Source organism: Hippocampus bargibanti, linkage group LG22 (assembly GCF_051943395.1).
Source record: "Hippocampus bargibanti isolate YZ-2025 linkage group LG22, ASM5194339v1, whole genome shotgun sequence".
Lineage (NCBI taxonomy): Eukaryota > Metazoa > Chordata > Actinopteri > Syngnathiformes > Syngnathidae > Hippocampus > Hippocampus bargibanti.
In genome coordinates this window covers 2,856,702-2,881,738 of record NC_142755.1, presented here as the reverse complement: position 1 = coordinate 2,881,738, position 25,037 = coordinate 2,856,702, and the positions used below count along the sequence as shown (strand labels likewise).

The 25,037-nt window shown below is 42.7% G+C and overlaps 1 protein-coding gene across 1 annotated transcript in view; it reads right to left on the bottom strand.

The window, feature by feature from the left end:
- The window catches only part of exoc4 (exocyst complex component 4), a 52,316-nt gene that overhangs the window by 14,961 nt on the left and 12,318 nt on the right, over positions 1-25,037 (bottom strand). Inside the window, exons 11-15 of the mRNA XM_088989240.1 lie at positions 19,824-19,920; positions 7,330-7,432; positions 7,141-7,257; positions 1,094-1,230; positions 874-1,029 (exon numbers count right to left, since the gene is read on the bottom strand). Coding sequence (XP_088845366.1) covers positions 874-1,029; positions 1,094-1,230; positions 7,141-7,257; positions 7,330-7,432; positions 19,824-19,920 — 610 coding nt within the window. The remainder of the gene's footprint in view (positions 1-873; positions 1,030-1,093; positions 1,231-7,140; positions 7,258-7,329; positions 7,433-19,823; positions 19,921-25,037) is intronic.

The following is a 25,037-nucleotide window of genomic DNA, read 5'->3' as shown; positions in this document are numbered from 1 at the left end:
TCTTCAAATATGCTGTGTTTGTTCAGTTTTTATTTGTTGCAGTATTTGTTTTTTTTCTTTCTTCAAATATATTGTGTTTATTATTTGTTTATTGGTATTTAGTATTACTTTGTTTTTTTCCTTTCTTCAAATATGTTATTTGTGTAGTTTTTATTAGTTGAAGTTTTAAGTGTAGTATGTTCTTTTTTCAAATATGTTGTGTTCTTTTCCAGTTTTTATTAGTTTTAGTATTAATTGTAGTTTTTTCTTTCGTCAAATATGTTTTTGTTCCAGTTTTTATTAGTTGTATTATTCATTATTTTCTTTCTTAAAATATGTTTTGTTTTTATTTTTAATTAATTTCATTTTTTATTATTTTTTAATTAGTTTGTGTTTTTTTAGTGTTTTTTTCCTTCAAATATGTAGTGTTTCATTTTTTTTTCTTTCGTCAAATATGTTTTTTTCAGTTTTTATTAGTCTTAGTATTATTTCTATTTTTTTCTTTTTTCATACATATATATTGTTTTTTTTGTTTTGAGTAGTTTTGGTATTGAGTTTTGAGTAGTTTAGGTATTAATTTTATGTATGTATTCTTTCTTCAAATATGTTGTTCAGCTTTTATTAGTTGTAGTATTAATTTTAGTTATTTTTCTTTCTTCAAATATGTTTTTATTTTTTGTGTTTTTTTTAGTTGTGGGATTAATTGTATTTGTATTTTCTTCAAATATGTTGTTCAGCTTTTATTAGTTTTACTATTAATTGTAGTTTTTTTTAGGATGTTTGATTTGTTTGTGTAGTGCAAGATTATTAAAAAAAAGCTAATTATTGAGTCACGCAGTCACATAACGACGGCAGGTAAATTTGCCAGCAAACGGACGTGACATCATTGCGTACCGGCTAAAATCCTCTTCGTCCTCTCGTTTCTGTCGCGTCTGTCTCGGCTCAGCCATGTTTGCCCAATTGGGAAGAGATTGAAGCAAACGACTGATATCTTCATCTTTGGACCAGGAAGCGCTGATGGTCAGCTTCTCCTCGCACTGGACAATCCCCCTTGATGGACGGAAAGGATTGTTAGTCCTTCACGGCAAGATTTCAAAATTTCGATCATTCGTACCTGTAAGCCGTGTTGCAGATCTCCTTGTACTCTTTAAGCTTGTCGCACACCATCTCCAGGAATTGGTTGGAGTAGGCGCTCAGGTCCTGCATGAGATTCATCAGGTCTTGAATGGACTTTTCCACCACCACGGTGCTCTGCGGGCAGAACAAATATATAAAAACGCTTTTTCATTTATCCACTTTTGCAGGCAACCCGCATCGAGCTGCCTCTCCGCTAGGAGATGTAATGTAATGATCCATATAATATCCTGGCTGTGGACAAGCTAGCACACATTAGCCTGCAGGATACCGGGAGGCGACGATAAACAAAGCGTCATTCATTTTTCAAACTTTTGTTTCAAAAATAAAGGCGTGCGTGTGTGGCCATGAGGATTTACCGCTTGGTGCTGATCCAAATCAATATCGGTTCGGCGTTGATGGACAACCGCCGTCCACTCTCGCCGTTACTCACGAGGGGATCCATTGTGTGATAATGACGAGTCATTTTGAAAGTATTTAAAGGAGACAACAATACGCCCGTGAGAATACGTAAATTCGAAAGCGGTCCAAGTCTGGTTGAATGAAGAAAAGTAAACAATGGAGGTCTTCTCGGCCAACAAATGCTTTCTCCCGTGTCTAATTCTCCTCATTTAACGTGGCCATTTGTCTCGGGCACCAGAAATCATTAAAAAGTAATCAAGGGACCGATTGGCGAAGGGAGCATTTTACTCCATCTTCGTTGACCATTTCATCGAAGAGAAGAAGCTTCTATACATCTTTTTCTCTCACTTCCGTAATGATTCACGCTGAAAAGGTCAATCGGCGATGATATTGAGTGAAAAGCACATACATTTCGCCGCATTAAAGCCCTGAAAGCGAGCCGACGTGCACTTTGCATTTTTTACCAACGCTGTCACTTTAAAAGCGTCGCCGCAGAGGAATATCCAAGCCCTGGCTTTGGTTGATGGGGTAAACTGCTGTCATTAAGAGTAGGAAAAATACAGAAAAAAAGATGGACGTGTACTCCCATCGGGGAAAAAAAGGCTTTTAATGCTCCGGATGCTGTTGCTAAAAGTGGTTATTTGCTTTAGTGCCGTGAGCAAAAAAAAAAAACAAACTGGGAATTACGTTAATGCGCTAAAAGGATGGAGATGCTTGAACGGGCCACCTCCCTCCTCATGAAATAGGGGAGGGAGTACCCCTCAAGGTCATGCAGAGGTGACAATGTTTGCTCTCTGCCTCCAAAATAATACACATTGTGTGGTACGCGGTTCGCCCCTCTCTTGGGTAAGGCGGGCGAAGTGCGCTCTTGACACATCATTCATCAACGTCAGGAGAAAGTCACACATGAGCTCTCTCGTTTGACAGGTGGCGGACGGCTGGCGTGTCCGCGGATGGCTTGCATGTCCGCGTACGGCTAGCAAGTCCGCGGACGGCGCGGCTTTTTAGGCCAACTGTGTGCATGATAGTTTGTTGACGCAACTCGGTAGGTTCGAGATCAAGTGCAAAAAAATAAATGTAAAACAGCGTCGAAACACACCTAGCACAAGAGCAATCTGATTTTAAAAAAGAAAACGTATAACAGCCCCGTAACTAAACGCAAAAATAAAACATTAATGATCCAAACAAGCGCCAACACTTATCGTACTTGGCGAGGACAATAATAAGTAAATAAAGAGGTACAGATGGATGACCAAAAAAATAATAATAAATAGAAATCTGCTCCCATTACGACGGAATGATCACATCGCTGGCGGGCTGATGAGATGTAGTCCATAAAATAAAACAACGTCTCTTTCAACGGGCGCCCATCACGAGCCTCTCTGACGCGGGTGTTGTGTAAGTGATCTAATTGAAAGATGAGCAGTAATATCACACTTGGCTGCTTGCAGATGGACCGCCATATTACACACCCGCGCAAAATGAAATATGGTGTCGCGCTATAAACAAACCAAAGAGTTAAAATGTGCTATTTCAGTCGTTGCACTGAAGGAAAAATCCATTAGCTAATTATCTTTTTGTTGGGTGTATTTCTTTGGACTTCCCATGTTCATTAGAGACGCTCCCCAACTTACGAACGAGATACGTTACGAACGGTCGTTCGTAAGATGAATTTGTTCGTAAGTTGCTTCAGTATTATATTTTGTATGGAATGTATATTTAAGGCTTATATAAACATGTCTAAGGTTTATATAAGTAGGTTTAATGCTTGAATAAGTAACCTGTATTGGTTTCCTACTTACGAACATTCAAGTTACGAACGTTCGTAAGTAGGGGATTTTAATGGATGCTAGCAAAATTGTCCAAAAGTCTTCATATTTTTCGTTAGAGTTCATTAGGTCAATATAAACGGGTGTTCTTATTTACTTAAAGGCTATATTTGAGCAATTTTAAGATCAATTTTGATGTATTTTTTCCTCACTACGTTAAAGGGCTCTTGACTGAAACCAATTTGGGCCACCAGGCACCTGAAATTCTCCGGGTGCAAACAGGCATTTCCAATACTGAAAGCTTGTTTTAACAGTGGAAAACACGCAAGCACAATTGTACTCTTTTGAATGCGTGCACAAGTTTGCACGTCTGCGAACATAAAGTACGGCGGCATCGCTTAGCTAGAGGTGTGTTGAAATCTGGCGGAAGCCCGGAGAGCAAAATGTGTTTGGCGCAAGATAACAAGTGGCAAAGGCAGGTTGCACCTTGGGCAAACAAGAAAACAAAATCCGAGGGGAGGATTGCGTCGGTTCAGTTGGGGAATAAAGCATGTATTTATTATTATTAAAATAGTGCTATTTAATCTTGCAAAAATATTGTAAGCACAAGGCTATGGTTGTTCGTTGCTGTTCTTGACTTGGCCACCGGGGGCAGTATGATATCTAAATCGGGATATAACTGAAGAAGAAAGATGCTTGCTGTTTTCAACTTGGCCATCGGGGGGCAGTGTAACAGTTAAATCGGGATATAACTAAAGAAGAAAGTCACTACTGCTCAAAAAGCTGCAGTAGTACTGGTGTTTTTTTTTGCTAGCATCATTATCCAACGTTAGCATGTTAGCGCAGACAACAGCTGCTTTAAAAATGAAACGCTATATGAGTATGCGTGTGTGTGTGTGTGTGTGTGTGTGTGTGTGTGTGTGTGTGTGTGTGTGTGTGTGTGTGTGTGTGTGCGTGCGTGCGTGTGTGTGTGTGAATCATCCAACCTCTTTCTTCATCCCCACTCCCACTTGAGTCCAAATCACAGAGCTGATGGAGCCAACAGGTGTATTGTACTGTGATTGCTGCACCTTCCGATGGGTGTCGGGGATCTGCTTTATAAAAGCGATCACCCCCAGCCCCCGGCATCACCTCCCTACTCTTTCTCTCCCGCGTTGTGTGTGTTAGTGCATGGAGGCAATCAGCGGGAAGCAAATCAACATTGCCTACACACATCATGACAAACAATAAAGGTCAGTGTCATTATGGTAGGTGGAGGTTGGTCACACACACGCACGCGCACACTTATATATACACACACACATGCACACGTGTGAATATAAAAGGCGAAAGGTCAACATCATTAGCGGGGCACTGGTGGTGTAACATGCGTGTGATACACATATTACACATACAACAATGATATTTTTTTAGGGGGTGGGAGTGTGTGAAGATGTGTCTGGATGTAAAATTTCAGCACGCTGCGATCAGACAAGGAACAATTTTCTATTTCTTTCATTCATTTCGTCCCTTTGCTGCTGTGAAATGTCAATTTCTTCAGTGCAAGACTAATAAAGGTACATCCAATACAATCCAATACTATTGCAAGACTATTATGAATCTATTTTGATGCCAATTACGTATGCAAGTCTTCAGGCGTATATTTTATATTTGCCGTTTAATCTCTTGTAAAGTGTCTGAGTGCGATGAAAAGCACTTTCAAATTAAATGTATTATTATTATTACACATACAGACAAAATATATGTAGAGCGTCACAAATGCCAAAATGTCACAGTGCTCTAAGTCCCAGCTGATCTGTATTCATAAGCTTTTTTAAAATGATCTTAATTTTTATTTTTTTTAAATACACCTATAACTAAGAAAAATACTGCAAAATAAATTACAAATATTTCAAAGAAAAAATAAGTTAAAAATACAATAAAAATTAGTCATCAAAGCTTGAAATGGGGGCGGCTGTTCCAAAAGGCAAATGCTGCCCCCTTGTGGAATGGAAAAAACACTGCCAGAGGTCTGACCAGCGCTTTAATAAATTCAGAAATGGTAGTGAATGCGTTAATTAAAATAAGTGGGGGAAAAAAGGGCCCAAACAAAAGTGATGAAGACAAAAAAATATCAATGCTAAACCAAAACACCTCCTTCTGGTCGCACCTCCAGCTCACATTAGCACTTTAGCATGCTCCAACGGCCGCAAGTGAGCAGATGCGTCCATAAAATGTGCTCCCCTATGGTTTCCCATATATGAAGCCTCAGCCCGCCCGGCACAGTGTGCTTAATGTGCTGAAACTATATTGAGTTGTCTCTCTTCCTTCTCATCAGCCCCCGAAGGTGATGATGTGCATTGTGCGCGCATGCGTGCGTGTCCATGACAACACCTGCCGCACTTACACATATGTGCAGAAATAAAATAACTAAAAACAAAACAAACAAACAAAAAAGGTGCAGTCTGCTCCGGCACAAATACTGCATCTGCTACGTAATTGGAAACCCTCGCAAGCATTTTAGTATCCTCTTTAATCATCCGCCGTATTCGCCGAGACAACCCAACGAGGCCATGAAGCTCACAACGGACTTAGCTTAGTACTTTTTTTGGGAATTAAAAGTGCTGGGCTCCTTAGCTGGAAAACCTACTGTGAAGAAAAACTGCTCACCGGAGAAGCGGAGCAGTCACTTGGGTTCATTCAAGGTCGGAAAGCTTTGCGCCTCAACGAGCCGTGGCAGCAAAGTAAAATGCAAAGTAAACAGGAAATGAATCCAAAAAGTTTTTGGTCGACAATGCAGTCGTTGCTTACTCTAGTTCACCTGATTTGCTGCTTAAACGGGCTGTTGATTTAGGCAATCGTCGAAACGATTTACAAACGAAACGAAAATGCTCACACATAGTACGATATACTATAGCTGCAATAATTGCATTATATGTTTCACTACAATAACCTCAAGAGGAGTTACAGTGCCGCCTAGATGGGCTACGGCAGGAATCTAAATGCATCGGCCAGCGAGGCTTTGAAAAAAAACAAACTTCTATTTTTCCTCCACTCGATTCACTTTGCATTTTGATCCGTGCCGCAGCCCGATTAGGCGCTACATTTCTGTAGCGCCACCTTAGCATTATTTTAGCTGCGACGCCGGCTGCGTGATTGCTTGGTTAGCCGTTTGATTTCTATGTGGAATTGTGCTACAATTGAAAAATTCATTTCCCTGACCGCCCATCCTGAAATATTGTTTGTTTGGAGACACCGGAGTCTTGCCGCACGCACACAGGTAGCAAAATTATAGCCGAAAAAAAACGCAAAAAAACAAAAAAGGAAAATTGTGCCGGGCTCTTTTCATTCAACCCAATTAAAAACAATAAAAAATCTCCACAAAGGCTGCGTTTTTATTGCGCGCTCCCCGCTCTCAACAGAAAGGCTCATTAGCCACAGCAGCATAATTAGCAAGATGCTGCACTCCTCTCGTTAAGGAGGGGCCCGAGCCGTAAACAAAAACCTGCTGAACTCTGAACACCCACAGCCTCGCGCTCCCCTCCGTAATGAACTGACACTGACGTTTGCAGCATGGAAGATGAGCAGCCGCAGAGCATATACACACACACATACGCACATAAACACTTAAACGCGGGGACATACACACACAAAAGCGGTGACTGTACACATCCAAGCACTGCAACACTATTTGACGTGTCTTTGGAGACAAAACAAACACAATTATATAGTGCATGTATGTGTGAAAATAGCCATTTTAAGCTAACCTGGTTGACAGCTACGTTCAGATACGAGCACCGGTGTGGACACTTCCCTGTTTGTTCATTAGCCAGCGTGGCTAATTTTTGCGTGGGTAGCTGGATTATTGGTTCCTCACCTGGAGGACGGGTCTCTGCACCCCCAGAACCTTCATGGTGTCGGCACTGGCGAGGATCTTCAAGGGGTCGGCGACCTTGCTTACTGCCTCGATTTCTTTGTTGATCTCTGTACGGACCTGAAGGACAAATGATTTGATGAATTGAGGGTTCTTGACGCTAAGAGAAGTCTGTTGGGTGATGTCGCCGACCTGGTTGAGGAAAAGGTCGTTGATATAGTAGGTCAGGAAGGTTCGGAGTTGGCACTGCTTGGCCTGGCCTGCGCCCATGTTCATCTCAATCTCCTGAATGAACCTGCAGAGAGAAGTGGTGAGAAATTACAGTGGTACTTCTTCCGGGTACCCCAAGCCGCCACCAAACACTTGTATCCCATCCAGCTGTGGTTTAGCTACAAACGTGTGGCTTCGTCCAAGCACGCGCGGACCTCGTTTGTCAGGTTCGCTGGTCGCCGACCTCGCGCCGAGGAACCGACGCTACGCAAGAGTGAGCGCTTCCTCAAGCGTGCGGCACATATAAATGCACAAATAAATCAAATACTGCGGAGAACAAAAAAAAAAAAGATTGCTTGACCTACATGACGTGTGGCTATGCATGACCCCCTCCGCCCTGACTTAGGGAGTGCAGTAAATGTTGCGAAGACAACAATACTCTGGCGATTGTGCTGTTTTGCGCCTGTAATGGGTTGTCGCCGCTTGGAATTGAAGCGTATTTACGTGGGACATGCGATGTGAGACAATCTCTTTTCATGAATGGATGCGACAGCTCCGTTTTTACTTTCAACATTTAGCTTGTGGCAGACGTGTACATTTCACCATGACGTCTGTGATCCACTGGTAAAAAGGACACTTTGATCCTCTCCTTTTTCCATCTAGAACTGCTTCATACAACAAAGAGGGAGCAGCAAATGCTTAAGATCAAATAACTGTCTGACCCTTTTGATGTGTCACATTCTTTGTGATTTCGTTTTTTGTTGTTTTGACTTCTAGATGGCCCCGCAAGAGTGGCTTCCTTTACAGCAACTACTGTATTTTGTTTTTCTTCCTTTCCTTTCCTCTTACTTCCATCACTTTACTGCTATGAAATGTAAATTTCTTCATTGTGAGACTAATAAAAGGCGAATTCAATCCAATCCAATAATCAAAGCGAGGGTTTTAAAATACGTGCTATTGCTAGCGTAATGCTAATGGCACAGACATGCTAAAGGACAATACCTGGAGGCACTCTTGACCCTAAAATAATTCATATCATGCCAGTACTTGCAGTGTTGTCCTATTCCGCGACAAGTTCTTTTGTTTGGCGCATTTGAACGTGTAGCTCTGGACAAACAAAACAATTCCCGCGGACTTAACTCGCCACCTCACACAATAACTCAGCATTTGCACCCAATTAGTCAGCAAGACTGGAGACCTTGTGCGTGCAGTCTAAAGCCACTCTAAATCCTTCAGTGATTCTCCAAAGTCGACCACGGCGCAAAAGCGGGCGAAACTCTTCTGCTGCCTAATTAAAGCTGTCAAACAATACAGGGCCAGATAAACAGCTCCTCGCGATAAATGTGGAGAGAACTTCAACGCCTCTTTCGCTTATGTCGTCAAGCTTTTCAAGACAAAATACAATTTCAGCTGACAACTTTATCCTCCAAATAATAAATAAAGAAAGAAAAAGAAAATCGATTCTGGCGACAGAAAGTTGCCACTTGAGCGTAGCGCCTAGTTGGCCCGAGATCCATCCCGGCCTGTCATTACTGTCATCGCTTCGATACCGGCGTCAAGATGATGGATCGTCCGCTTTGTGTGTGAGCACAGATGGATTTCTCCGCCGACAGAGGTGATAACATTTGAGTAATGCGACGTGGCCCCCACGACTGGTAAACTGTCTCAAATGGAGTCACGGGGAAGCCAAAAACCGAGGTGGACGGACGGCGGGTGTAAGGCGAGACCGCCAAAAACGGATGGATCGGAAATTGTCGTCCGGGTTGCTGTGGAAACGGCAGCCGCCTTGAGCGCTCGCCGAGGACTGGGCGTGTGAAATCTTAATAGCCTTGAATAATTCACTTAGCCGCCCCGGTGAGCTCAGACAAACACCGACATGCTGCGAAGGTTGTCGTACAGTGCGGGTGTGGAAAGGGAGGGTCTTCGCTGTCGGCAATCAAAAGGCCGGAATTTTGAATGATTTGGAATATACATGACTAGTCAAAACTGAGCTTGACCATTCACTGTAATTTTTATTTACCGTATTTTTCCATAATGCACACCGGAGTATAAGGCGCCAATGAATGAATGAATGGTGTATTTTCAAAGTTTTTCCATATATAAGGCGCACCGGACTATTCAACGAATGAGTGAATATGAACCTTCAATGAATGAAAAAGGTTTTCCATCTGTAAAAAATAATACACAATATAATACATCCGTATTGATTCCCGGTTATATATAATATTTCTATGCGCTTACATGCAAACAACAGCCCGGTGATAGCTGAATATCGATATAACGAGCGCTAACATGCGCTTTAAAACAGCTGAAGGGAATAAAGCGCTTGCTGCCCCTTGTTGATTGGAAAAAACATTGCCACAGGTCTGACAAGCGCTTCATCAGCACCCGAGCAAGAAAAAACAAATTTGGGAATGGCGCTCTACGTCATATTTACAATTCCCGAATACATTCGGTAATGGCAGTGAATGAGTTAAAAAATACTCAATAAATATAAAATAAATATTCTTTTAATAGCTGAAATTTCATGGCATTAAACAAATAAAATACTGCAAAATAAATGACAAATAGTTCATTCTATAAATTCCCAAAATATGAAAGTAAAAATAGTTTATAAATATTCGCTATCTATTAGCTATCTGTACGCTATTGATTCGCTATCTATTCGCTCGCTAATAGCTATCTATTCTTTAGCTATTAGCTATCTATTATAATGATGCATTTTATTTAGGGGCGCCTTTTGAGGCTCTCATGAACACTTTAAAACTGTTGTATTTTTAAAAATACAACAGTAATACATTTAAAATATATATATGAAGTGTGTTGTTGTACATTTTAGGGGGGGGGGGGGGTCACCTAAACTTCCTTCCCCCTCGTCGGTGATCCACTCTGACAGACATAATATTCCCCATATGGCTTTGAACATGAAAGCCCGTCACATCGGCAGCCCGATCGCGACGGGGCGGAAATAAAAAAAGGTCAAGGTTGTCATCTCTCTCAAGTGGACGCTCGCCGAACAAAACGCCACAACATGCTGCCAGGGAATCGATGAATAATTTAACCCTTTGATTGATGTTCGCCCTTCCCGAGTCGCGCTTTGGGAAGCGTCCACCTTAAGTATAGAAAGCTCTGCGTTTAACATAAAAATGGACGATGACATGTGGAGCGATAACGGCGACGGCGTGCTAAAAATAGAGTGAGTGATGATGAAGTGAAGGGTGCGAAATGGAGACACGAGTGACGAGGCGATAACATGGCCTGTGATATCGCATGAGCCCTCCTCCACTTCCCCACACTGATGCTACTGTGCCAGACGGTTAGCACCTAGCATACTACACCTACAGTGTCTTCATTCCCTTCCAAAAGTATTCAAATGGCAAGTGACAACACAAGACTGCTGTGTGCTTCATATAAAATGCTTTTTCAGGCTTTTTCTGTGGCCTCTCTCGGTTTGTTGTAATGTAATGTAATGTTTGTAAGGTCAAAAGTTTGTTAGCTAAAGCATTCGTAAGTCAAGGTATCACTGTAATAGATATATATCAGACATAAAATATTTTATTTATTGTTGTTTTTTTTGCCTCGCTGCCTGCTTAGAAAGGTACTTAAATGTGCATTTATGTCTGAATAAGCATCCGCGGGATGTCACTGGGATTTTATCCCACTGGCCACACTGCACCTGCTTATGTCTAACTATACAACCAATGTGCTGAGTTCCCAGAACACGGAAGTGCACAAAGAAAGGCCACGGAGGGTGCCATCACCTGTCTGTCTCTATTGACGAGCTTCCCACAAAACAGATAAAAGCCATCATTTAGAACGCCCATCGCCTTTTCCCTTTTGTGCAGTGCCGTGAGGGCCATCTCCTGCCCTGATAAAGCTCGAAATTGCACTGCAGAGCATTCAAGGGAGCTCAGCATTTCTTGAGCATTCCGTGCACTAAAACCAATCGACCTTCATGAAAATACGTCAACAGTTTCATTCAAATCAAAAAATTGACTAATTCGCAAATTTACACGGGAATTGAAAATATGACAGAGCGCCATTCCCGAATGTGTTCGGGTTTTGTTTTTTCATGATGGGTGCCGATAAAGCGTTGGCCATGGCCTCTGGCAACATTTTTTCTTTTCCACAAGAGGGAAGCATTTCCCATTTTTCCATGTTAGCGCTTTGTTCCAGCTTCAGCTATTGTAAAAGCGTGATAAAAACCAATATGTATGTATTGCATTGTATTTTGGACACCCACCCTCATTTCAAGCTCATATAACTGCAGACCCATATCACTTAGGAATTAACACTTTTTTCCTGATGCAAGAAGAGTGTCTAAGTTTTTTTACACTGTATTGAATGTTTATGTAGTCCTAAAACTCAATATTCTGTGGGTCCTGAAATTCGACTGACAATGACAAAAACCCTGGCACTGCAGTGGACACATTTTGTACGCCTGGCAGTGAATGGGTTAATTGCTATTTATTTATTTGTCTATTTATTCATCTATTTATCTACCTATTTATTTATGTATTTATTAATTTATTGACTTATTTATTTATTAACTTATTTATTTATAATCCAATTGATGCTGTCATATCAGTGACAAATACTCAACAAATGACAGTGTGTGACAAATATATTTCTGACAACAATTGTTGCAGTTCAGTCACACTGTCCACCCGCAGGAAACTGGGTCGTCACTTTCTATCCTTTCCTTCCAAAGTGTCGGTCTGCTCTCATCGACTCGCCCGGGGGCGCGATAAGATCCCATACGTCTGTTTCCCGTCCTTCCAATCTCATTTACACTTGACACCTGACATTTGCATAACGGCAACACTCCATCTCCTATCTCGTTCGAGCGCCTGCGAGCGAGTTTGCGGCAGTGTCAGTGTCATCTGCATCCTCCTTCATCTAACTCATTAGACTTAGACTATATATATACAGGTAACATCCGACTTACGACCAAGTTCCATTCCGACCAAACGGTCATAAGTCAAAATGGTTGTAAGTCGAAATCCATTCAAAATGTTGAATAGAGACTCGGAGGCTAAATGACTGGCAAACTCCCCCCTCTGGTGCCATCATACGGTTGATTTCTGTGCGAGAGTGAGTTGCTGGCTGGCTGGCCAAAATTGTCGAACTTGTTGCCGGCCTGCTAGCGCGTTGCAGTGCCAGGAGTAGAATTAAAATTTTAAAAATGGAGGTCGTGGTCAGAAGTACGAGTGGTCGTAAGTCGAGCTGGTCGTAAGTCGTATGCTGGCCAAAATTGTCGACCACGTTGCCGGCCTGCTAGCGCGTTCCAGTGCCAGGCGTAAAATAAAAATAAAAAAAATGGAGGTCATGGTCATAAGTATGGGTGGTCGTAAGTCGAGCTGGTCGTAAGTAGGATGTTACCTGTATATCTATTTATTCCCCATGTAAAAGGATCACGTCCCCCCCTAAGAATAACCACTCTGTAGAACATGTAAAGGCGAGGTATCGTACTTTGTAATACGGCATTTGAAACCGGGGGCGTTGAATAAATATTACAAATAAAGAATGTTCTAATGCACTCATATCCATTGGAAATCTCATATTGGCAACGCCGCAATCGCATTACAACACGCCCTAATGTTGTTTTGCCTGAGTTTTCGCCATGAGACGCTCACATCAAACATAATGGACCCCCCCCTCTGGCGCCCGTGCAACCCCATTTCCACATTATCTCAAATTTCCGACCAATCATAGTCCACTTGTGCAGTGTTCCGTATGGGGGATTTTATTTCTAAACTGTTTCTGGATTTGAAGTCAGGGAGAAGTTTAAAAAGGGAGGTGGAAATCATTCTGCCTGTTTGACTTTTCTTACCGCTCTGGTGCTCAGAGAATGGGGGGGGCAGTTTATGCACGGGAGAGGAAGGACAAAGCAAGAAGAACATCCATCGCTCTGATAAATGCGTCTTGCGCTCAGTTTGTTAGGAGGGACTTGTACTCACGCTAAGCATCCATCTTGGACAGTGAGGAACAATTTCAAAATAAAAGGGTGACATATGGAAGGAGCAATTAGGAGATCTACTCAAAATATTATTTTGATTTGTGTTTAAATAAAAATCCACAGTGCATAGCGCGCCACATTGGTTCCCTGGCATCTGCACAGGCTCCTTCAAACCCGTCCCCCCAACAAAAGCCTTTGCCGATCAATCAATTACATTGCCGCTCCAGCAATCAAACAAGGTTATTATCAGGGAGCGGCTCGCAGACCTGGAAAGCCACCCCCCCCCCCCAAATCAAAGGCCGCTGTGATGTGGGTTCGCTCATGTGACGCTAACGCGGAGTGGCAGCTCATGTGGTCAAGGGGGATTGAAGGATGGAAGGAGGTATCAAGAAAAGAGGAAATGGAAACGCTGGAAATTCATTGCAAATTTCCCAGTATAGGAAGGTCTACGAGGATATGACAGTGTCATTAAATAACTTTTTAAAAAATCAGTATATATAAATTTGATAAATCAGTAACCAATCATTGGAAATAGAAAACACCCAATTGGCAACAGGTGGCGTCACCACTCTATTTTTAGACAAAATCAACCATTTCCAAGCACAATTTCAGCCTCTAATGACACCAAGACAACCATTCTCAGTATCCATTTTTGTCCCCTCTGGGGGGAACCATCAAAGCCGATTTCACAAGACGTCGACCGCTGAGGCCAGTTGGACGCCTTTAAGCGCCCCTCATCGGCGACCTCTCGGCCGAGATGCCGCCTTCGCAGGGTTGCCCCGGTTACCCAGTGTGATTCCATTATGGGGTGGATAAACAAAATCAAAAGCGTTTATCCAGCTTTCTATAGCGGTGGGAGAAAAGACTGCCGCATGGGTGGATTTAATTTCGACGGTCGTGCTTGTGTGTCCATGCCAACCATATGCGTTCTATTCATGTTTGCTCGTAGCTCAAGTTGACCATCTTTTATCCCTTGGAATGGTCTTAATTTTTTTAGACTAGCTGTCATGGAACAAACTAAGCATGTCTCACATGGTTTGGTCATGTGACATTTTGAAACTGTCATGTCATTTTTAGCTGCCAAAATGGACGCCCTGAGATGGATAAAATCAGGCAAATTTTGCCCGTAAATTAATATTCCAACACAGTGTTAATAAGAATAGCGTGCTTGGACTTGTCGAGGCCTTTAAAACTTTTTTTTTAGAAAGGATAGAACATTTTTTCAACTCATTCACTGCCAGGCGATGTGCAAAAATGTGTCCACTCACTCCAGTGCCAGGGTTTTTGTCATTTTCACTCAAATTCCAGGGCCCAAAGACTATTGAAGACTACATAAACATTAAATTCAGCGTAAGAAACCTTACTCTCTTCTTTCATCAGAAAAAAAAAGAATTAATTCCGAAGTTATATGGGTCTGGAGTTATCTGAGCTTGAAATGGGGGCAGCTGTACAACATACAATACATACATAGTGATCTATCTAGCATTTTAACAACAGCTGAATCTGTCACAAAGCTAACATGGACAAAAGGCAAATGATGCCCCCTTGTGGAAGGGAAAACAAACATTGCCAGCGGTCTGATCAGTGCTTTATCGCTCAAAAATCAGAACCCAAACAAATTCGGGAATGGCATTCCACGTCATGCTTTTCAATTGTCGAATTAATTCGAGAATGGCAGTGAATGACTTAATTATGTATTTATATTATTTATATATTTACTTATTTATATCTTTCTTATTAGTTTGCACATTATGCTTTATGTTCAATTGCCTCTGCATTTTTTTGCGCTTCCACAACTGTGGATGTGACTACATAGCTCTTTTTTTTAAGAATAGACGAAAGAATCATCCAGTGAATGACTAGCTGTTTAAACGTCTCCGGTGTTATTTTTTTTACGAGTCCGAGGGGTCAACTGAAACACCACCGACGCAGTTTGCCGAAATGAGCGCCGTTCACCTGATGCATTGGTGGAAACATTTTTTTTTCCACACTAACCTAAGATCGGCGGAGTCTATTGCAATGTTTAATGCGACACACTTAGCAGTTAAGCGCTCTTGTTATCGGCCTTTTTCATTTTCTCCCCGTGGTTGACGCGGCATATTATTTGGCGGCAACAAAAGCCAACATGCTCATACAAAAACGACCAATTCAAAGCGGACTAACAAGCCATTCAACACAGAGGCAATTTAAGAAGCTTTTCTCGCATTCTTTCTTCTTTGCTCCTATCTTGTTCCACTCTCAACCCACCTGTCCGTTTGTTCCTTTTGTTTCATCATCTTTGCCTTTGTGCTTTTTTTTCCACCCGTTGCCGCCATCTGCTCCCGCCTCTGTGTTGTTGCTTTCTTGTGTCGATTTTATTCATCTTGCGCGAGCTTGTGACCTTTTTCTAGTGTAAATTCCTTCTAGACAAGGCGATGGTATTTAATGGGAGCGGGCGAGAGAGACATTTGAGGTAAAAAACGCTGATCGCACCAAGTACAGGTAACATCCGATTTACGACCGAGTTCCGTTCCGACCAAACGGTCATAAGTAAAAATGGTTGTAAGTAGAAATACATTCAAAATGTTAAATAGAAACTCTGAGGCTAAACGACTCGCAAACTCCCCCCCTCTGGCGCCATCACACGGTCGATTGTTGTGCGAGAGTGAGATGCTGGCTGGCCAAAATTGTGGTACGCTGCTAGCGTGTTGCGATGCCAGGCGTAGAATTAAAATTTAAAAAATAGGGTCTGGAGGTCGTGGTCGTAATTACGGGGGGTCGTATGTCAAGCCGGTTGTAAATCGGATGTTACCTGTACTTGCAATTCAGTATTTTAAGAATTTTTCTTGAACTCAGCAAAATACAAAACAACGAAGAATTGACTCAATAAATCGGCTGATATTAGCGCTTCAAATTGGTGGCAAAAAAAAAAGGCTAATCAACGCATAAGAACAACAACAAAATAATCTTAATATTAGGTTCATTTAATGCCACTAAATTTCGGCTATTCTTCCAAATCCACAGACTAAAAGAATTTTGTATTTATTTAGTATTTTTTAACTCATTCACAATTTATTTGGGAATTGAAAATATGTCGAATAGCGCCATTCCCAAATTTGTTTGGGTTGTTTTTTCATGCTTGGGTGCTGATATAGCGCTGGCCATGGCCTATAGCGATGTTTTTTCTTTTCCACAAGGGAGCAACATTTCCCTTTTTGCCATGTTAACACTTTGTTCCAGCTTCAGCTGTTGTTAAAGCGCTATATGAACAAATATGTATGTATTTCATTGTGGTTTGGAGAGCCACCCCCATTTCGAGCGCATCTAACTCCAGATCCATATAATTCAGGAAATAACTTTTTTTTTCTGATGAAAGGAGAGTCTAAGGTTTCTAATGTTGCATTTAATGTTTATATAGTCCGACAACTCAATATCCTGTGGGTCCTGGAATTCGACTGACAATGTCAAAAGCCCTGGCACTGGACACATTTTTGCATGTCTGGCACTAAATGAGTAAAATCCAACATTTTTAGGGTGACTGTTTTGCAGTCTGAAAACTATATAGGAACTAAAACTAGCAAATATAGTAGCTAAGGGAGCTAAGTGAAAATGTGGAGTACAACATTCATTTCTTCCATTGGTATCGGCACAAAGCGATAAATTATACTCCTGAGGGGAAAAATAGGTCGAGAAAAAAAATGCCCCCATTTCACCTTCCCACTTTGTGGTTTTTGGATTGTCTGCTCTCGGGCAGGGGGATTTAATGAGAGTGTGAAATTAGTGCAGAGTCATGGTGTGTTGCAGTTTGCACCACAGGCAACTGCGACGGGTGGCCGGGGACCTTCTGTCATCTCCCTGTCACAGAGCTCTCTGTCTACTCCTCGTTACTTTCACTAGCTTGTCTATTTGTCCTTCTCCGCCTTCTCGCCGCTTCCTCTCTCGCACGCTGACCTTGTGGGCACTATTTTTCCCTTCACTTCAACTGTCGGGGGCCTGCATCCACCGTACTTCGTTGGTCTAAGATTAAGCTCATGTTTGTCTTTTTGTCTAATTTGTCTAAATGTCTAATAAGGATGGCCCCGCCGGGGAGCCCCGTGAGACGGGTGAACTGGGGGAGATTAGCAGCCCTGGCGGAATCTTTTCAAAATGCCAAACCTGTCCGGTGCAAGAGGTGGAAATACCAGCAAAATGCCAATGGGAGACCCCACAAGTCAACTAAATTGGCGACTCCATGCGCAAACACTCCCCGCAAAGTCATACGTTCACTACCTGCTGTCACCTTCGAGGACGCGTCAGAGGTATCGCCTTGACAGAAAGCTGGCTTTGATTATTATTACCATTTGTGCATACTAATGAATAGCATCAGATGTACACTGGGCAATCGATGCAAAAACAACAGCATTTTCCGACTTCCTATTAGCATTAATGTCTTTGCTGTGATTAGCGATGTCTGACTATGATGTGCCTCTCCGCCCGGACTTGCAAACAGCAGGGGATTCGGAGCCCATCCCAGCCCCCGGTGGAATAAATAACCCCCTCGGCATATTCAGCGTCAGACACGCGCAACCTCAAAGGCACTGGAGCGTATATTCTCAACTTTTCTGCTGCTAGACGGTCCAGGACGGAATGCTAAACAAACGGCGGCCTTGGCGCCGCTCAAAGCTGATTTGCAAGAGTCGATTGGGAAGCGACGCGGGGGACGAGGTGACAGTCTGTATGGTAAATATTTGCAAATCTTGCACATTCATTGGCATTTTTATTTGTCAACTGGTACCCAAATGTTCACTGCCACCGACGTAGCTATTCGACAAGTCGATTTTCGATAAACAGGCATGGAAGATGCTTGTCAGTTTACAAAACAATGCAATGACCAATCCCTGTCGATGGCGATGTCGCTTTGGATTGAAGAAAAAAGCAAAGCTTTTGAGTAGAAGATCAAGATTAGAAGTGCGAATCTCAGTTCAGGAATGCAAAGTTGGTCAGGTTTACAATACAATACATATTGATTTATATAGCGCTTAAAAAAAAAGCTGTAACAAAGCGCAACTATCACATACAGGAAATAAAGCAGTCACAAAGATAGTACAAAGCACCAGGGAGTAAAACTATGCTTAAGTTTAAATCACGCTGAGTCAAATGCCAAAGAGTACAAGTGAGTTTTGAGGCAAGTTTTAAAGATGGGCAGCAAGGGGGCTTGTCAGTGGCAGGTCATTGATCCCCTCTGAGCCTCCGTTTAGTTTTTATGGAGTCTAATAATGTCTGGTCAGCAGACCCGAGGCGTCGGGAAGTTGTGTAGGGGTGGATGCGAGGTCATTTTAACATTTAAAAACAAATAGAAGAATGTTAAAAACAACTTTAATATGAGTCAGTGAAGGGATGCCAGAGTCTGGGTTGTATGCTCCCTCTTACAAGTACCAGTTAAGAGTTGAGCAGCAGTATTCTTGACCAGCTGGAAATGCTTCCTGGAGGATTGTCTGTACAGTAATCGAGCTGAGATGTGACAAAGGCATGACTGTTTCAAGGTGCTCATGAGAAGTTTAGGGACACTGTTAAGAAAACGAAACAAAATAACTAAATCTTAGCAAGAGTTTGAGCAACTGATAAATGACACACGTTGGATTGAGTTGTTCCGGGTTTCATTTTGCCAGCTTGCGCGCACCGCCGAATGCTGTTGTCATTAAAATCCGCCGCGAGTTGCACGGCTGGCTGCAGCGAGGTTTAGTGATCCATCAGCAGGGGTGCGCCATGAGAAAAAAAATCTGCAAGCCCCGGCGTGCCAGCGGCGTTCGCGGTCTGGTCGCATGGAGAGGAGTGCTCGACAACGCCAAGTGATTGATACAAACTATTATCGACAACATGGGGTCGGGAAGTAGCTTTTTTTTGTTTTTGTTTGGGAGAGTTTGGGAAAGTGCGCCATCTTTCATAAATTGAGTCTTCATCCAAATGGGATAAATTTCGCCTGGCTCTCCACAGGTGGCTGCATCGCGATGCTTTTATAGTCAAAACATTTTCGAACATCACCTCTTGTGCCGAAACGCGACAATCATCCTGATACAAATAGACATTGCGTGGCGTCAAATGGCGCAGTGAGGAAATAAGAACCATCTCGCTTTAATGGAGCCTTGAAGGTAATGTATCAGAGCATCACAATTCAATTAAGGCGTCTTCTTTATTAGATTGCCGCAAATCTCCCGGGAGTTGTGTAGAAAACAGGCAGGCCTTTGCAAAGACGTGAAGTCAAAGCGAAGACGGCTGTCGATTCCAATTGCTGGAGGGTATCAACAAAACATGTCGAACCGGAGGTCCAGTGCATTACATCGAGTCCGATTTACGGTGAGTCGATCAACGTTAAAACGTCACCAATCAATGCGCGGTCACTAAGAGGCTCGGTAATCGAATTTGGTTGAATTTTACTGGTCTCAAGTCACGTGCCTGATCTCTGAGATCTTTAGACCGTTGGCATTACTTCTCGGCTAAGTCGTTTCCATTTTCCACTAATTCGTTTTGATTTGTTGACATATCGTGGAAAGCGGCGTACCTGAGAAGAGGTTGGAAGATGACGGTGATGTTCCTCGCTCCGGGCTTGCACACAAACTTCATTTCTCCACCTTCCATCAAGTTGTCATCGGCGCCACCTACGGAGACAAAAAGAGGGATCTGATCAAACACACTCGTAGTACACCTGCTCCCCTACTTACGGACATTTGAGTTACGAACAACCGTACATCTGAACATTTTTGTAGTAACATCTGTAGTATTTTCTCCAGTTGCACATGTACATATCTTTATATAGAGCTTATATTTTCATTAAATGTTTATTTTTCAGTACAAACCAATACAGGTTACTTATACAAGCCTTAAAAATACGTATGTAAATCTTAAACATACTTATATAAGACTTAAACACACCTTCCATACAAACTATAGCACTGAAGCAACTTACAAACAAATTCATCTTACGAACGACCGCTCGGAACGCATCTTGTTCGTAAGTTTGGGAGCGTCTGTATTGGAGTGCATTAGATTGGACGCAAAGGGTGTTTCTACAGGTAAACTGCAAGATACCCTCCTTGCGGATGACATTGTCGATTGAAAACCACCTTGCAACGTACATATATCAATTCCTCATGGGAATGGATTGAGAAGCAAACATCCATCCTATCTCACAGGGAGGTCAAAGCTATCCTCTGTGATTTTTAGCAACACCTCATGCTAGTCAAGACAAAAATCTATTTCCAGGCAATTTCGGGGTTTTATATGACTGACTATATACCTATACTATACTATACCACCATGAAAATCAAGATCCGGAGTCACAGATACAAATGCATACCCACATTTTGCCTCAGCTAACAGGGGCTAATCAGGAAATGAGGGGAACACGCTCCGACATCGCTGCTACAGAAACGCCACCAGGCCAATGGGGGTGACAAGATCGAGGTTGGAGTTTCATGCAGAAAAGAGGACGGATATCACGGAAGCTCATTACCTGCGCTCATGCCGAAGTAATCGATATAATTGGCGGGAGACGGAATTGTGGCTTTCCGTCAATACGGCAAACCGAGCGGCGGAGAGAATGACGGCGCATTCAGGTATGCACGTCTTGAAGGAAATATAATTTACGGACGGTGTTTCAGAGCGAATTGCGACATCTAAAGTCCTGCGAGACTTTCAGTGAGCTAATAAGAAATTTCCAAGTGGTGTAAAGATTGGACGATAGACAAAGTGAGTTTTTGGAAGGAAGCCGGCCGGGGCCTTGTGTTTTTCTTCTCTTTCCATTTCCATTTCCAATTCCAATATGGCCTTGCGACGCTGATGTGATAGAACACAAAGACACTACCACGCTGTGCCAAAACGTATTCCGTATTACCTCGGCGGGATGCATTCAAATGCATATCAAGCTATTGTTCCCTAGGCTACGCTCAATAATGCATTTCTAATCGAACATGTTTTATTTGGGGGGGGGGGGGACAACACCAGGTGAATTTTCATGAGAAGTGACGAGGTCGGCTTTTATTCCTTTTGCCAACTTTCAAACGGAAGAACTTGTGACTTTGCTCTGGCGGCGCGACTCCCCATTTGTTGGTGCCAATTCAATTAGGACTCAATTAGAGGACAAAACCAAGCTGCCACCCAAGCGCTCATCTCTCACCCTTTGCCTAAACTTTGAAAGATTTCCAGGAAGTTTTTGTCCAACCGCATCTGTACGTGCGCAAACAAGAAACTCCTCGGCGCGTAGACCTCAATGACAATGACCAATTTAATTTCACGCTCTAAACATCTGCAACAGTGTCAGGCGAGGAGGAAAGCCTCACTGATCCATGAGGGCCTCGGAAGCAGCTGCCATCAGGGCATAACACCGATGAATATTAAATAATGCGGGAAGGCATTAATATGCATGGACTTGTCTGGACGTGACAGGGTCAGGATGGCGGCCGACAGCGACCAGCCGTTGCCGTATAATTGGGGCGAAAAAAATGTATTTGTTGATCTTTGGTGAGCATCCGGGATTAGCGGCGTGCGGAGGAGTGGAGGATGATGGTGTGGGGATCCGAATGAATCTTAATGCGACTGAATCTTGAGTACACTTTTCAGTATCTCCGCGGATTTACCTATACCGCGGTAAGGCGCCAGGCCGCCACCCTTGTTGTCGCCTTAGCTACCCCCCCCCCCCCCCACCCTCTAGGCCCCCATGTAATCAAGTCAGTCAGTGACTTAGTGAAATTGCATTAGCCACACCTTTCTAGGTTTGATGAGAAAAAGTCAGTGTGATCCTGTGATGAATTCCGGCCGCCTGACCAGATTTAGACGGTGAGAGAGGTGGGGGATGAATGCGTAATATCAAACTGCCTCTCGTGAGACTTTGAGGTATTTGACTCTGCGCGTAGAAGCATGTGGCGGGGAAGTAGGAGTAAAGAGATGAGTAAAAGATGGGATACATCTCTCAGTCGTACAGTAGTGGTCCATTTGATGAAAACGTTTCTTTCGCCGTCATCTGTACTTCTTTAAAGGTGTCAGCGAACTAAAGTTGTGCTGATAACTCTGGCCCATTTTCGTAAATCGCCATGGTAGTTTAGTGGTTTAATTTAGATCGTTCTTACAACAGACTTCTTTGGTTGCTACCACGTAGGCTTAGTCATGCTGATGAGATGATACCAGAGGAATCTGAACCAGGCGTAGAACTTTAGAGGTAATCAGACAGAACAAAAGAAGTAATCAGATTAGCTTCAGGGAGTTGTCCACTGCTACCCCCTACATTAGAACCGGGAACCTATCTGAGAAGAGGTGTGGCACAGCCAGGATGGATATAGTCATCAAATCAGCTAATCCAGATGTTGACACGTGTGTTTCAATAAACCATGAATCTTTAGGATGGGTTTTGGGTCGATGTAGGGACAGGTCATCCGATTACACTCAGAAGAACCTTCGTGTCTGATTGGATCTTAATGAGAGCTTTCCATTATTAAAATTAATTTGAAGACCGTGTTCCGCCAGCCATGGGAATCCAACTCTCTGATGAGAATCAATAGCATAAATAAATAATAGCATAAATATATCGAGGTGTGGAATGAGCTGGATTAATTATTGAATGTGTTTGTTTTTTTTTTTTTTTTTGCATGGCCCTGTGGATTTGTCGGTGACGCTGTGACGACAACGTAGAGGCCTTGCGCGGCTAGCAGTGAATATTAAGCGTGCTTAAAATGTGCTACAATGTAAGTGACTTGTGTACTATGTATGACATAACCAGGAAGCCGTCATCCGTGTATAGAATTGCTGGCAAAGGAACGACAAATTTTATTTCCATTACATCTGTCCAAAAGAGCAAAGCGAGCCAAAGACGAGCACCCTCGGCATTTAAAAATCCCATCACAATAATAACAAATCGATTTTTCATTTAATTTTTGCTTTCCCATCGACGAAATTAGAATCTCATCTTTATGAATATGTTAAACCGTAATGGCGAGGTCAGTGGAAGTCGGGTATTGATCGCCGTGCTTGGACAACGAGGAAAAAGGACTCGAGGGGATGAACGGCTGAAAAATAAAGCCGATATTTTGAACGTTATGACAAGTGAATGCTGCAGAGGGAAAATGTTTTTGGAAGCAAGTCATCTACAGATTAGCCCGATCGATTCATCATTAAAAAAACATTTTGCAGTATTAAACACCAACATTATTCATGTGAGTCTAAAGGCTTTATTTATGCTTTAATTCAGGGTCTGTAGTTGTAGTATTTTGTCATATCAGGAGGGCTGTGGGGCGGGTAAAGCGGGTTGTAATTAGATTGCTTGCGCCATTGTTTTTGAAAATCAAAAGGGAGAAATGTATGAAATACATTCACACTGGAAGATGTGAACATCTTGGAGGTCACAAGCATGGGCCTTGATTTTGGTATGATTGTCACTTCAAACATTCCCCGGGGCAAGAAAATATTACATGTGACAAACTGACTGACCATGGCACAATGCAAAGCATCCATTTTTAAAATATATATAATAATAATACATTTCATTTTTAAGCGCCTTTCAAAACTCTCAAGGTCACTTTGCAGTCACAGGATAGGTTTTTCTGTGGGTGAGCAGCGGGAGCCACACGCGCCAGCGTTCACTCAACCCGGAAGTAACTTGGATCGAATAGTAAGACAAATAGATAGAAAGCTAGCTAGCAAGCCAATAGATAGCTAATAGCTAGCCAGCTAGATAGCTAGCCAGCCAGCTATTGCACGCTCCCCAATTTACGTACAAGATACGTTTCCGAACGGTCGTTCATCAGGTGAATTTGTTCGTAAGTTGCTTCAGTGCTATATTTTCAATGGAATGTATGTTTAAGATTTACATAAGTATATTTAAGGCTTGTATAACTAACCTGTATCGATTTGTACTGAAAAATATTCAATAAAATATATGCTCGATAAAGGTATGTACATGTACAACTGGAGCCAATACTACTTATGTTACTACGAAAATGTTTGTATGTACCGTTGTTTGTAACTTGAATGTTCGTAAGTAGGGGAGCGGTACTGCCTTAGCAGGGTGGACAGGCGGGAAGAGAAAATGAATATTCTCGGGGCTATTCCGTTGACATCAGCTAGCTGGACAGACAACAGCGAAGTGGGATGGAGGCGGGGGGGATGTGAGGCACGGGAATAGATCTACAGCTGGAAAATTGTAACTTTCATCATTTATTCATCCAAAGTGTGATTGAAAGTGGATGAGGTGGTCTGGCGCGAAGTAAACAGCCGCACTGTGACATCAACAACGCGTTACATATGGCTACATACGGAGCCGTAATAGAGACCTGCCTTGTTAATTGAAGCGTACGAGGCGTGGCGGAGTGCGAGAGAGGCAATTAGGTGCGTTGGCATGCGTTACTTTTGTCGGCGCCCGCCTGCACAAATGATAAATTACAATATATTGGGTGTTCATTTCAAAAAGCCAAAGTAATATGAAAACAAACAGAGCTTCTGCCGCTTGGCTTTTCCCGCACAGACACACGTGCTGATTAAAAGCTCAACACGTCTCCGCCCCCCTCACCCCTGCCTCCCCCGCGTTCTATACAACACCCACTCCCAGAAGGAACAGCCTTCCCTTGAGCGAGAAAGTGAAGCCCCCATAATTGCTCCTGATGAGACGTTAGGGGATGTCGGCTATTTCGCTGAAGTGAGAAAGCTGTGGAAATACTGCATGCTCTTGGCAGAGGATAAAGATTATATGCCTGCTCCGACAAAAAAAATATAATCAAATTATCACGTC